Raw genomic sequence first — 13,317 nt, forward strand, 5'->3', positions numbered from 1 at the left:
AAGCACTGTTTTAAAAAAAGAATAAACTATCACATATACACAGCTGTAATTTGCCCCACCCTATATACACTTGACCCTTGAACATGGGGGTACCAACTGCCTGTGCAGTTGGAATTCTGAGTATAACTGAGTATAACTTAAGTCGGCCCTCAGCGTTCTCGGATTTCCACCCTGAGCTGACCCTTGAACAGTGTGGGTTTGAACTGTGCGCGTGAGTGGGCCTGGGCAGTTCAAGCCCATGCTGTTTGGGTTCCCTGCAAACACACCTTGCATTTCCCTGGCGAAGGTGGGAGTTGTGCTTGTACAACTGGCTGGAGCAGAGCTGACCCTGCATTTCCAGGCATGGGGACCCCCGAGAAACACGGAACGGGAGTCCTGCAGGGACGGTCCCGGAAGCAAGGCCACTTCCCAGGAGTATTCCCCACAGTGTGTCAGGCCGCTCTAGGAAACACACGCCTCGTCCTCTGTGAGTGGGAAAGGGGCCACTCACTTCCCCAGTTACTGGGCCTTTGATGCCCTTGGGTGCTGAGCTGGAGGCTGAGCATATCAGGGGGAAGGACATGGAAAACGGAACTGACTTCCGGGTCTTCCCCTTCCTGGCCACGCCCGCCTTTGGATGTTAAGTATCTTCGCCTGCCCTCGGCTCCGGGCTTCATAATGCCTCTGCTCGAATGGCCTTGTCCCTTGGTCTGTGGCTTTTGGAAACTTGCTGGCTTTGGGGGTCTCGGGGGGCACAGATGTGAATCACAGAGCTGCAATCTTTCCCCAGGTGATGATAATGGGAAGAAGGCCAGCAACCCCAACCACTGCAACTGCATCATAGACCAGATCTTCACAGGGGGGCTGCAGTCGGACGTCACCTGCCAGGTCTGCCAGTAAGTGGGGCTTCGCAGGGACCTGCGCGTCCTGGCTCCTCCCAGCCCTGCTCGCCATCCCACACTGGGCCCTGGTTCTTCCGGGAAACTGACTTCACTGGATGTTGCTTATTAACATGATGGTACATCATGCAGACTGGTGTTTTGAGAAGTTTTCAAAGTCTTTAGATTCTTGAGCGTAAAGTTTCGTCCCCCTGGCTGTGGCTTGCAGTGGAGTGTCTGCAGCACAGCCAGATGGGAGACGGGACACGTTTCATCTCGGCCGCCACTGGCACGTGTGGGATGATATAGCTCCAGCGGTGACGGCACCAGGAATTAGGCCCCCTGAGTGTGCAGGTCGTCAGGCAGTGTCTGGGCTGCGGGGCTGTGGGGTGGGCATCTGCACTGTGCACACGCAGCGAGTGAGCTGTAGGGTGCCCCCGCCCCCCCTGCTTTCTTCAGGGCCCTGGAACCAGGAGCCAGGTAAAGGGCCCCTCAGAGATAGACATATGTGCTCTTGAGTGTGTCACTCTGAAGTACTTCCTAGTTTCCTTTCCCATTTTCTCCCCAGTAGTGTCCCTAAATCCTTTTGGTTCTGTGTGTAGAGCTCAAAGCTTTTATTTCTAGGAGAGTGCATTGGTGATGAAGATAGAAAAACGCTTTCCTTCACCTTCAGTGCACTCCCATGGTTTTCATTTCACTTCAGCTTTTTTTTATTGTTTGTTAATCTTCACCTAGGTATATTTTTTCCATTGATTTTTAGAAAGAGTGGAAGGGAGGGAGGGAGAGAGAGAAACATACATGTGAGAGGCACATTGATTAGTTGCCTCCTACATGCACCCCATCCTGGACCGGGCATTGAACCTGCAACCCAGGAACATGCCTTTGACCAGGAATCGACCCACAACCTTTATGCTCTAACCACTTAGGAACACCAGCCAGGGCTCACTTCAACTCTTTAAGAAAGCCTGGCCATGCTCCAGTAAAATTTAAAAACCTATAATGGATTAATACTTGCAGTTTGTATAGGATAGAAGAGATTGGAAAGGAGTCGGTTTTGCCTGTAAGAGTGACAGATGCAGTTTTCTGTTAAGTAGCATCTAGATCACGGGCCATCACTCCCAGCAGTGGGGCTCAGGCCTTACTGTTGAACTATTGAGCTCCATCAGCAGGAGACTGTCAGAGCAGATCTGTTTACATTTCTGTAGTCAGGTTCCCAATCTGTGAATTTCCTGTTTGTATATCCTCCTATATAATAAAAGGCTAATATGCAAACCACGCACTGACCACCAGGGGCAGACGCTCAGTGCAGGATCTGCCCCCTGGTGGTCAGTGGGCTCCCACAGGGGGAGCCCCGATGAGCCAGAAGCCGGGCTCACTGCTGGCGAGCACAGTGGCAATGGCGGGAGCCTCTCCCTCCTCCGAGGCAGCGCTAAGGAGCAGTGAGTCGACATCCTCTGAGGGGTCCTAGACTGTGAGGGGGCACAGGCCGGGCTGAGTGATCCTCTCCCCCCCCTCCCTCCACACACACACACACCAGTGCACAAATGTCGTGCACCAGGGCCTCTAGTTTTGAAATAAATCTCAGGGAAGGAATTAGCTGGTGCTGCTGTTCAGCCTGGGAAGCTGTGGGTCGGGCACTGTGTGTGAAGTGTGCTTGGGGTCTGAGTTACTACCCAGGCTCAGCAGCTCCCATTTCCCAAGGCCACTGGGGTGAGAGTCCATTAATTCAGAATCTCTAGATGTGGGGCCCACAAAAAACTAAAACAATGGTGCTGATCTTCTGGGTGCAGAAACTGTTGCTTTAGGAGCAGACTTTGTCTTGAGTGGTTTGCATGATGTCCCTCCTTAGGGCCTTGGGAGCCCAAGATGCATTGGGTGTGAGTACACCTGAGATGTCATTTGCATCAAAGGGCAGAGCTGTGGCTCAGCCGGCGTGGCTCAGTGGTTGAGCGTGGACCTATGAACCAGGTCATAATTAGATTCCTGGTCAGGCCACATGCCCAGGTTTTGGGCTCTATCCCCAGTAGGGGGTGTGCAGGAGGCAGCTAATCAATGATTCTCTTTCATCATCGATGTTTCTCTCTCTGTCTCCCACTCCCTTCTCTCTGAAATAAAAAATACATATATCTTTTAAAAAAGAAAAAGGGGCCCTAGCCGGTTTGCCTCAGTGGATAGAGTGTCAGCTTGCAGACTGAAGGGTCCCAGGTTTGATGCTGATCAAGGGCACATGCCCGGGTCGCGGTCTTCGTCCCCATTAGGAGGTGTGTAGGAGGCAGCCAATCAGTGATTCTCTCATCATTGATGTTTCTCTCTCTCCCTCTCCCTTCCTCTCTGAAATCAACAAAAATATATGTAAAGAAAAGAAAAGAAAAGAAAAAGGGCAGAGCTGTGAGAGGATGTTGGGGTATACTCCATGAGGTGGTACCTCGGAAACTGTGGCTATCAGTTCTCACTTGGTTTTCCGTCTCCTTCTGCTTCCAGTGGAGTCTCCACCACAATAGACCCCTTCTGGGACATCAGTTTGGATCTGCCTGGCTCTTCCTCCCCATTCTGGCCCCTGAGCCCCGGGAGTGAGGGCAGCGTGGTGAACGGGGAGAGCCATGCGTCGGGAACCACCACGCTGACGGACTGCTTGCGAAGGTAAGGAACCTGCCGGCAATTTTGCAGAAAAATAAAGTGCTTTCCTTGCAGGCAGTTGTCTCTCTTGCCTTGAGGCTGTTCAGGAGTCAAACCCTAATCACTGTAGGGCCACCAAGGGTCTCAGTAGTTGTTTCTTTTACACGTCTCGTATGGAGCATGAGGAAACGTGCAAATGGCTTCACTTGGTGCCCAGTGACTCATACTGGTTTGGCACATTTTTGCAAGGTGAGTAGATATTGTCCATCTAGCTTTGTATTGTGGGACGTTTGTATGTCAGCCATTCCACCCCATCCCCAGTGTGAATGAACAGGGTACAGCTCCCTCACCTACTGTGGCTAATACCCTGTACCAGAGTCTGCACTGGGGGAGGCCCTCCCGCCGAGGCATGGGTGGAATGGACTCTCAGCTCACAGACTATGACGACTGGCCATGACTTCAGCCGAGGGGCTGTTATATGGGGCTGACTCCATATTGTTTTCCATAGTGGCTGCACCGGTCTGCACTCCCACCAACAGTCTATGAGGGTTCCTTTTTCTCTGCATCCTCTCCATCACTTGTTTGCTGATTTATTGATGATAAGCTATTCTGACATGTGTAAAGTGAATACCCCATTATAGTTTTAATTTGTATTTCTCTGATGATTAGTGACATTCAGCATCTTTTCATATTTTTATTGGTCATCTGTATGTCCTCTTTGGAGAAGTGTCTGTTCAGGTCTTTTACCCATTTTTAAGTTGTTTTTATGGTTTTGAGTTTTATAAGTTCTTTATAAATTTTGGATATTAACTCCTTATTAGATGTATCGTTGGCAATTATATTCTCCCATTCAGTGGGTTGTCTTTTCATTTTATTAATGCTTTTCTTTGCTGTGCAAAAACTTTATACTTCAATGTGGTCCCATTTGTAAATTTTTTGTTTTGTTTTTCTTGCCCAAGGAGATACATCAGAAAAAATATTGCTTCAAGAAATGTCTGCAATTTAACTGCCTATGTTTTCTTTGGGGCTTTGATTGTTTTAAGCCTTATATTTAATTCTTTAGTCCATTTGAGTGTAATCTTGTGTATGATATAAGAAGGTGGCTTAGTTTCATTTTTTTGCACATATTTGTCTAATTTTTCCAACACCATTAAATAGACTGTTTTTACCCCATTGTATTTTATTTCCTCCTTTGTCAAATATTACTTGACCATAAAGCCGTGGGTTTATTTCTGGGATGTCTCTTCTGTTCCATTGATCTGTGTGTCTGTTTTTATGCCAGTACCAGGCTGTTTTGATTACTCTGGCCTTGTATAGTGTGATATCAGGTAGTGTGATTCCTCCAACCTTTGTTCTTCTTTCTCAAGATGGCTGAGGCTGTTTGGTTCCATAAAAATTTTTGGACTATTTGTTCTAGTTTTGTGAAATACACCATTACTATCTTCATAGGAATTGCCTTGACTATATAGATTGCTTTGGGTAGTGTGGACATTTTAGTGATGTTAATTCTTCCAATCCATAAACCTGGTATATGATTCCAGTTATTTGTATCTTCAATTTCTTTCTTCAGTGTTTTATGAGTTTTTGATTATAGGTCTTTTACATCCTTGGTTAAATTAATTCCTAGGTAGATAGATATATTTAAAGCAATCGTAAATAGGATTGTTTTCTTAGTTTTGCTTCAGATAGTTCATGATATTTTTTTCCAGATAAAAACCAAAATATTTTATTCCATTAAAACAAATAACATATATTCCTTTATTCTTTTCTTTTTTTTTAAATTATCACCCTAGGACAGTGGTCGGCAAACCACGGCTCGCGAGCCACATGCGGCTCTTTGGCCCTTGAGTGTGGCTCTTCCACAAAATACCACGTGCGTGTGCGCACGTACAGTGCGATTGAAACTTTGTGGCCCATGCGCAGAAGTCGGTTTTCGGCCTGGGCGAGTCTATTTTGAAGAAGTGGCGTTAGAACACTCAAGGGGCCAAAGAGCCACATGTGGCTCGCGAGCCGCGATTTGCCGACCACTGCCCTAGGATATGGGTTTGTTTTTTTTTTAGTTTATTTATTTTTTACATGCAATAAAAATTAATATTTCAAGAAAAATGATCTTTTTTTAAAAAAATATATTTTATTGATTTTTTACAGAGAGGAAGGTAGAGGGATAGAGAGCTAGAAACATCGATGAGAGAGAACCATCGACCAGCTGCCTCCTGCACACCCCCCACCTGGGATGTGCCCGCAACCAATGTATATGCCCTTGACCGGAATCGAACCTGGGACCTTTCAGTCCTCAGACCGACGCTCTATCCGCTGAGCCAAACCGGTTTCGGCAAGAAAAATGATCTTAAATATAATGTTACATGCAATAAACATTAATATCTCAAGAAAAACTTACTTTAAATATAATAATGTTATATGCAATAAACACCAATTATTCAAGAAAAATAATCTTAAATACTAGAATAATATTACATGCAATGAACATAAATATTTCAAGAATAAAAGGATTTTAAGTATAATAATATTACCAAAACTGTATTAATATAGTATGATATCACAAAAGTTGTAGGAAATATTAAAAATCTGCAAATAACAGGATTACCTCTATCCTAAAATATTTTTTCCCTCTGGCTCTATTTTTGTTAATAGTTCATTATTGATGTGCTAGGTGTACCGGTTAATAATGGCGGATTTTGTAATCAAAGAAAACACAATAATTTCAAGAGAAACATCAAAAGTGCTTTATTCAAAGTAATGTCGATTGCTAGCTACCCCATCTCTCAGGTAATTTGTGGATACTGTCCCAATAGAAGTTTTCTTGTTTCGAGGCAAACCATTCAGAGACCCCATTTTCCACTTCTTTGTATGTTTTGAAGTGCTGCTCAGAAAGTGCGTGTGCCATCGATCGGAACAAGTGGTCATCTGAAGGAGCAAGGGCTGGTGAATACGGCGGGTGGGGTAATACTTCCCAGGCAAGATCTTTTAACGTGTCTTTAACTGGTTTTGAAGTGTGTGATGGTGCGTCATCATGAAGCAAAATTACTTTGCCGTGTCTTCTGGAACATTCTGGTTGTTTCACGATCAAAGCGTGGTTCAAATTGTTTGTTGTCGATAGCGATCAGTATTAACGGTTTCACCTGGTTTTAGAAGCTCATAATACACCACACCTTCCTGATCCCACCAAACACAGAGCATTGTCTTCTTTGGCCTTGCAGTCGATGTTGATGGTTGACCTGGATCAACCCATGATTTTGTGCGTTTGGGATTCTCAAAATAAAGTCACTTTTCATCGCCAGCCACAATTCCACGCAAAAAGAACTTCTTTCAAGCCGTTGAAGCAACGTTTTGCTGATGACTTTTCGGTTTTCCATTTGTCTTTCGTTCAGTTGATGTGGCACCCATTTTCCTTCCTTTAAAATCTTTCCCATTGCTTGTAAATGATCAGAAATTGTTTGCTGAGCAATGTTTAATCTTTCTGTAAGTTGTTTTTGAGTTTGACACGCATCTTCATCCAATAATGCTTGTAACTGTTGGTCTTCAAACTTTTTCAGTTGACCTGGACATTCTTTGTCTTTCACATCAAAATCATCACTTTTAAAGCATTTAAACCAGCGTTCACAAGTATCTTGAGATGGAGCATGTTCACCTGAAGCTTCCTGAAGTATATGATAACTTTTTCTTCAAAATAAAGTAATGTATTAAAACTTCCCACAAATGCTCTTTTTTTGGCACGAAATTCGACATTTTTAAGTGTAAAAATATCTATGATGTTAGAAGCTTGCTGTCAATACAACAAAACAGCATACATATCAAATTGCATATATATCAACATATGTGTAACTCCATTTATTGAAAAAAATCGGCATTATTAACCAGTACACCTAGTATAAAACTGCAACTGATTTCTGGATATTTATTTTGTATCCTGCTACATTGCTGAATTTATCAGTTTGATAGTTTTTGTGCAACCTTTAATTTAGGGTTCTCTATATATGGTATCATGTCATCTGCAAATAATGACAGTTTTACTTCTTCCTTTCCATGTTGGATGTTTTTATTTCTCTCCCCCCATCCCTCCAAAATATGTTTTTATTGATTTTAGAGGGAGAGAGAGAAACATTGATTGGCTGTCTCTTGCATGCCCCTTACTGAGGATTAAGCTCACAACCTGGGCATGTGCCCTGATCGGTGTATGGGACGATGCTCAACTAACTAAGCCACACCCACCAGGGCTATTTTTTCTTCTTGTCTGATTGCTGTGGTTCAGACTTTCAGGACTATGTTGAAGTAAGAGTGCTGAAAGCACTCACCCCTGTCTTGTTCGTGATCTTAATGGGAACACCTTTAGCTTTTGCCTGTTGAGTATGATGTAGGTGGTCACGTGTGGCCTTTATTATGTTGAAGGATGATCCCTCTATTTCCACTTTGTTGAGAGTCTTTATCATAAACTAGTGGCCCGGTGCATGAAATTCGTGTACATTAAAAGGGGATTAATTAGGGGAAATAATTTAATATTGTTATTTGCCCTTTCTCTATAATAGAAGTGTCAGAGATGAAAGAAAATTAGTAAAATGTATATGAAAACCTTCCTCCTGTCAGAGTCTGGGGCGCACCACGGGACCCTGAGTCAAATTCCCGCCCACCCACATGCGCCTCAAAATCATGTGAGACACAGACCCGGCTGGACCGTGCCCCTCCCCCATCCCTGCCCCCATTGAGCTAGATCCAGACCCGGCCAGTCCCACCCTTGTCAAGCCCTGCCAGGCAGGGGACGTAACCTCAGGTCCCCTGGCTCAGCGCCAGGACGGGGGGCGTGCCTTGAGGTCCCCCGTCACTCCCCGCCAGGTGGGGGACACGGCCTGAGATTCCCCTGTCAAGCCCACGGAGTCAGGGGAGGGCATAGCCTCAGGTCCCTGCTGATTGCTCATTAAGGCTCCTTATGGGAACTTGGCCTCAGCTGTGGGTGCAGCCATCTTTGTAACGGAGTGATGGTCAATTAGCATATTCCCTCTTTATTGGATAGGATAGGCGCTGGGTTTTATCAAATGCTTTTTCTGTATCTACTAGAGGCCCGGTGCACGAAATTCGTGCACGGAGGGGGGTTGTCCCTCAGCCCAGCCTGTACACTCTCCAATCTGGGACCCCTCAAGGATGTCCGACTGCCCGTTTAGGCCCGATACCTGGGATCGGGCCTAAACAGGCAGTCGGACATCCCTCTCACAATCCAGGACTGCTGGCTCCCAACTGCTTGCCTGCCAGCCTGATCACCCCCTAACCACTCTGCTGCCAGCCTGTTTGCCCCCAGCTTCCCTCCTCTGCTGGCCTGGTCACCCCTAACTGCCTCTCCTGCAGAGTTGATCACCCCTAACTGCCCTCCCTTGCAGGCCGGGTGCCTCCCAACTGCCCTCTCCTGCTGGCCATCTTGTGGTGGCCATCTTGTGTCCACATGGGGACAGGATCTTTGACCACATGGGGGCAGCTATATTATGTGTTGCAGTGATGATCAATCTGCATAGTACTCTTTTATTAGATAGGATAGAGGCCTGGTACAGGGTTGGGGCCAGCTGGTTTGCCCTGAAGGGCGTCCCGGATCAGGTGGGGGTTCCCTTGGGGCGTGGGGTGGCCTGACCGAGGGGCCTGTGGTGGTTTGCAGGCAGGCCACACCCCCTGGCAACCCAAGCGGAGGCCCTGGTATCTGGAATTTATTTTCCTTCTACAATTGAAACTTTGTAGCCTGGAGCAGAGCCAAGCCTGGGGCTCCCTCCAAGGCCCGCAGCCATTTGTGTTGGGGTTATAATTGAAACTTTGTTGCCTTAAGCGGGTGGGCCTGGCCAGGGTGTGTGGAAAGCTTTGCTTACCTTGTTGCCGGCGGCAACCCTGGCCTGCTCTCTCAAGCTCCATTCTGCTGCCATTTGTTTGAATTTGTTTACCTTCTATAATTGAAACTTTGTAGCTTGAGTGGAGTTTTAGGCCTGCAACGGCTGGCTGAAAGCTTGGCTTCCTCTGTTACCTAGGAAACCTTGCTCTCTGTGGCTGTAGCCATCTAGGTTTGGGTTAATTTGCATACTCGCTCTGATTGGATGGTGGGCGTGGCTTGTGGGTGTGTCGGAGATATGGTCAATTTGCATATTTGTCTATTATTAGATAGGATTGATATGAATTTTATCCTTCATTTTATTTATGTGATATATTATGCTTATTGATTTGCAGATATTGAACCAACCTTGCATTCCTGGAATAAATCCCACTTGATCGTGGTGTATAATCTTGTTAATGTATTGCTGGATCTGATTTGCTAATATTTTGTAGAAGATTTTTGGCATCTATGTTTATCAGGGATATTTGCTTATTGTTTTCTTTCCTTGTGGTTTGGAATTAGGATAAGGCTGATATTGTATAATGAGCTTGGGAGTCTTCCTTTCCCTTGAAGGAGACTTTTCTTGTTTCCTGACTCACTTGTGAAGCTATTCAGTCCAGGACTTGTCTTTGTTGGGAAGTTTTTTTGTTTGTTATAATCCTCACCTGAGGACGTGCTTCCACAGATTTTAGGTGGAGTGGAATGGACACGGAGAGAGAGAAACATCTGACTGGTTGCCTCATGCACGCACCCTGACTGGGGATAGAGCCCATGACCCTCTATGCACGAGCCACACCGGCTAGGGCAGGAGTCTTTTTATTACTGCTTCAATCTCATTCATTGTAATCTGTTTACATTTTTCCATTCTTCTTGACTTAGTTTTGGAAAATTACATGTTTCATCCAGATTGTCCAATTTATTGGCATATAGTTGTTTGTAATATATTTTACAATCCTTTGTATTTCCTCAGTGTCAGTTGTTATTTTGCCCATTTTATTTCTGATTTTATTTATTTGGGCCCTCTTTTTTTTTTTCCTTGATGAGTTTGGTTAAAGGTTTGCCAATCTTGTTTTCTTTTTAAAGAATCAGCTCTTGGTTTCATTGATTTTTTAAATTTTTTTTTAGTATTTTTTTTTAGACTTACTTATGTCTGCTCTGATTTTATTATTTCCTTTCTTATATTCACTTTGGGCTTTGTTTTTTATTTTTCTAGTTTCTTTAAGTGCAAAGTTAGATTATTTGAGACTTGTTTCTTGAGGATCAGCCTATGATACTATGAATTTTTCTCTTAGGACTGATTTTGCTTTGTCCTACAGATTTTAGGTTGTTTGTTTTGTTTTCATTTGTTTCAAGGTACCTTTTGATTTCTTCCTTGATTGTTTACTAACATGTTATTTACCTCCATGTCTTTGTGTGTATTTCAGTGTTTGATTGTGATTGATTTTAGTGTCATAACATTATGGTCAGAGAAGGTGCTTGATATGATTTCAGTTTTCTTAAATTTATTTAGACTTGTTTTGTATCTTAACATGTGCTCCATCCTAGGAAACATGACATGTCCACTTTTAAAGAATGCTCTGAAGATAACAATTAAATCCATCTGCTCTAGTGTGTCATTTAAGGCCGCCATCTCCTCATTGATTTGCTGTCTGGAAGTTCTATCCATAGATGTTAATGGGGTGTTAAACTCTCCTCCTGGGACTGTATTAGAGTCAGTCTCCCCTTGTGTCCATCAAGATTTGCTTTACATATTAAGGTGCTTCTGTGTTGGGTGCATAAATGTTTACAAGGGTTACATCCTCCTGTTGGATTGATCCCTTTATCGTTATGTAATATCCTTCTTGTCTCTTATTATCACCTTTGTTTTAAAATATATTTTATCTAAGTATTGCTGCCCCAGCCTGTTTTCTCTTTTCCATATGCCTGAATTATCTTTTTCCATCTTTTTACTGTGTGTACCTTTTCGTATGAGGTGGGTCTCTTGTAGCCTTCATATGGTTCTTGTTTTATTACCCATTCAGCTATAAGGTAAGCATTTTTTAAAGAGATACAGAGAAGATGACAGATGTATGAATGTATGTATGTTTTTACTAGGGAAATGAATCCATTGAAAGTGACAAAATAACTTTTCTGTCTTTTAACGCTTCCATATTTTTTCTTAAAAATACATTTTTTAAATGCCTGTAGATTTACCAGACCAGAGCACTTGGGAAGCAGTGCCAAGATCAAATGTAGTGGTTGCCATAGCTACCAGGAGTCCACTAAACAGCTCACCATGAAGAAACTGCCAATTGTAGCCTGTTTTCATCTCAAAGTAAGTTTTCCAGAAAAACTTTTCGTAGCAGACTGAATTTTAGTTTAGTGCACCGTGGAGCCGGTGGTTTGGGGGACCAAGCACGTTCGGTCATCGCAGTGGCTGCGCAGGAGAGCTGCGGGGAGGGGTGCCAGGCTGTCCTCTCTCCGTTCTCTGTGGCAGGAGAGGCCCGGTGATCAGGAAGTGGCTCCTGCACAATGGAAAGGGTGGGAGTGCGCTGGGTTAAGGTTTTACTATTCCTGCCTAAGTTCTCCCATCCTCACCCCAAGTTTTCTATTTTTCTTTTACTTTAAAAGCAGCCAAGTCCCTTAGCATTATGATCTAGTCCAGTGATGGGCAACCTTTTGAGCTTGGTGTGTCAAACTTCGCCAAAAAACTGAGCATAACTCGGGTAGTGTGTCACTTTGAGGAAAAAACATTATTTCGCAAATGTTTCATCCTCAGGAGCAGCAAATGTTTCATCCTCGGCATGCGGCCACCTCAGCGGCTGCGTGTCATCAGAAATGGCTACGCGTGTCAGTGCTCACACGCGTGTCATAGGTTCGCCATCACTGAGTCTAAGGGTCAGCAAGTGCTTTCTGTAAAGGGTCAGATAGTAAGTTTTTAGGGCTTGCTGCCATGTGATCTCTGTTTCTAGTCTTTGTTTTATTTTATGGCGCTTTAAAAATGTTAAAAAGCAAACCAAGAAAGGACTCGTGCTTCCTGGCTGGGTTTGGTGGCGCCTGGGCGGTGGAGGGGTGCCTGGCGCCGGGCGAGAGGAGCCGGTGCTTGTTTTGCTCCCGGGCTCCCTCCCCGGCCCGCTGTGGGTTTATTGTGAGGCTGCGTTTTGTACACGGGGTGTTTATCACTTTGAACTTCATTTCAAGACTCGCCTGGAACCCCATAATTTAAATTCATGTAGACGTCGTTTTATTGAGGCTTTAAGCTCCTCACGCGGCCCCAGAGGCAATGAGAGCCTCAGTGAGAGCATTGACGGAAAGCCCCCTGAGGGGCATGCTCAGAACAACTCATTCCTCTCCCCTCTCCCCCTTTCCCAGCGATTTGAACACTCAGCCAAACTGCGGCGGAAGATCACCACGTATGTGTCCTTCCCCCTGGAGCTGGACATGACCCCGTTCATGGCCTCCAGGTACGGGCTTCTGCGGGGCGTCTGCCGTCGGGAGGCTGTGGCTTTGTCGGGTCAGCGATCGGCACTGGGTCTGTGGTGAGAGCGTTGTAGGTGTTGGCACAACCATAACTGCTAAAGCCAAGTTCCTGTCCTGATCTTACCCAAGACACGTTTTGTTTATTTTTAAATTTTTATTTCTTGATTGTAGAGTGAGGGAGAGAGAGAGAAACATGGACTTGCTGTTCCACTTACTTATGTATTTGCACTGACGGGGACCAAACCCACAACCTGTGTATCCTGTCGGGACCGGGCTCTCACCCAGGCTCCTCCCCAGCCAGGCCCCCGACACGCTGTGTTTAGTGCGTTGTTTTTCCTAAGCTGTCCTTTTGCTTTGGGTTTTCCCAGTCCTTGTAAAGGTGGGACCACAGCCAGAAGGCAGCATTTTAGCCGATGGAATTGGTTTTGGATACAGATAAACATAGTTGAGTTTGCAGCTGTAGATTCCATTTTTCTTGCTTTCGAATCAATATTATAGAGCACATAAAATTTACCCTCCAAAAAA

The 13,317-nt window shown here is 44.9% G+C and overlaps 1 protein-coding gene and 1 non-coding gene across 2 annotated transcripts in view; both read left to right on the top strand.

Moving 5' to 3' along the window:
• The window catches only part of USP22 (ubiquitin specific peptidase 22), a 58,688-nt gene that overhangs the window by 40,074 nt on the left and 5,297 nt on the right, over positions 1-13,317 (top strand). Inside the window, exons 7-10 of the mRNA XM_054708952.1 lie at positions 770-875; positions 3,339-3,497; positions 11,521-11,647; positions 12,685-12,776. Of these exons, the coding sequence (XP_054564927.1) occupies positions 770-875; positions 3,339-3,497; positions 11,521-11,647; positions 12,685-12,776 (484 nt within the window). The remainder of the gene's footprint in view (positions 1-769; positions 876-3,338; positions 3,498-11,520; positions 11,648-12,684; positions 12,777-13,317) is intronic.
• Positions 173-260, top strand: MIR9263 (microRNA mir-9263). The gene is given in 1 exon segment (NR_128960.2): positions 173-260. It is a non-coding gene; the product is annotated as a microRNA mir-9263 (primary transcript).

Source organism: Eptesicus fuscus, chromosome 20 (assembly GCF_027574615.1).
Source record: "Eptesicus fuscus isolate TK198812 chromosome 20, DD_ASM_mEF_20220401, whole genome shotgun sequence".
Taxonomy (NCBI): Eukaryota; Metazoa; Chordata; class Mammalia; order Chiroptera; family Vespertilionidae; genus Eptesicus; species Eptesicus fuscus.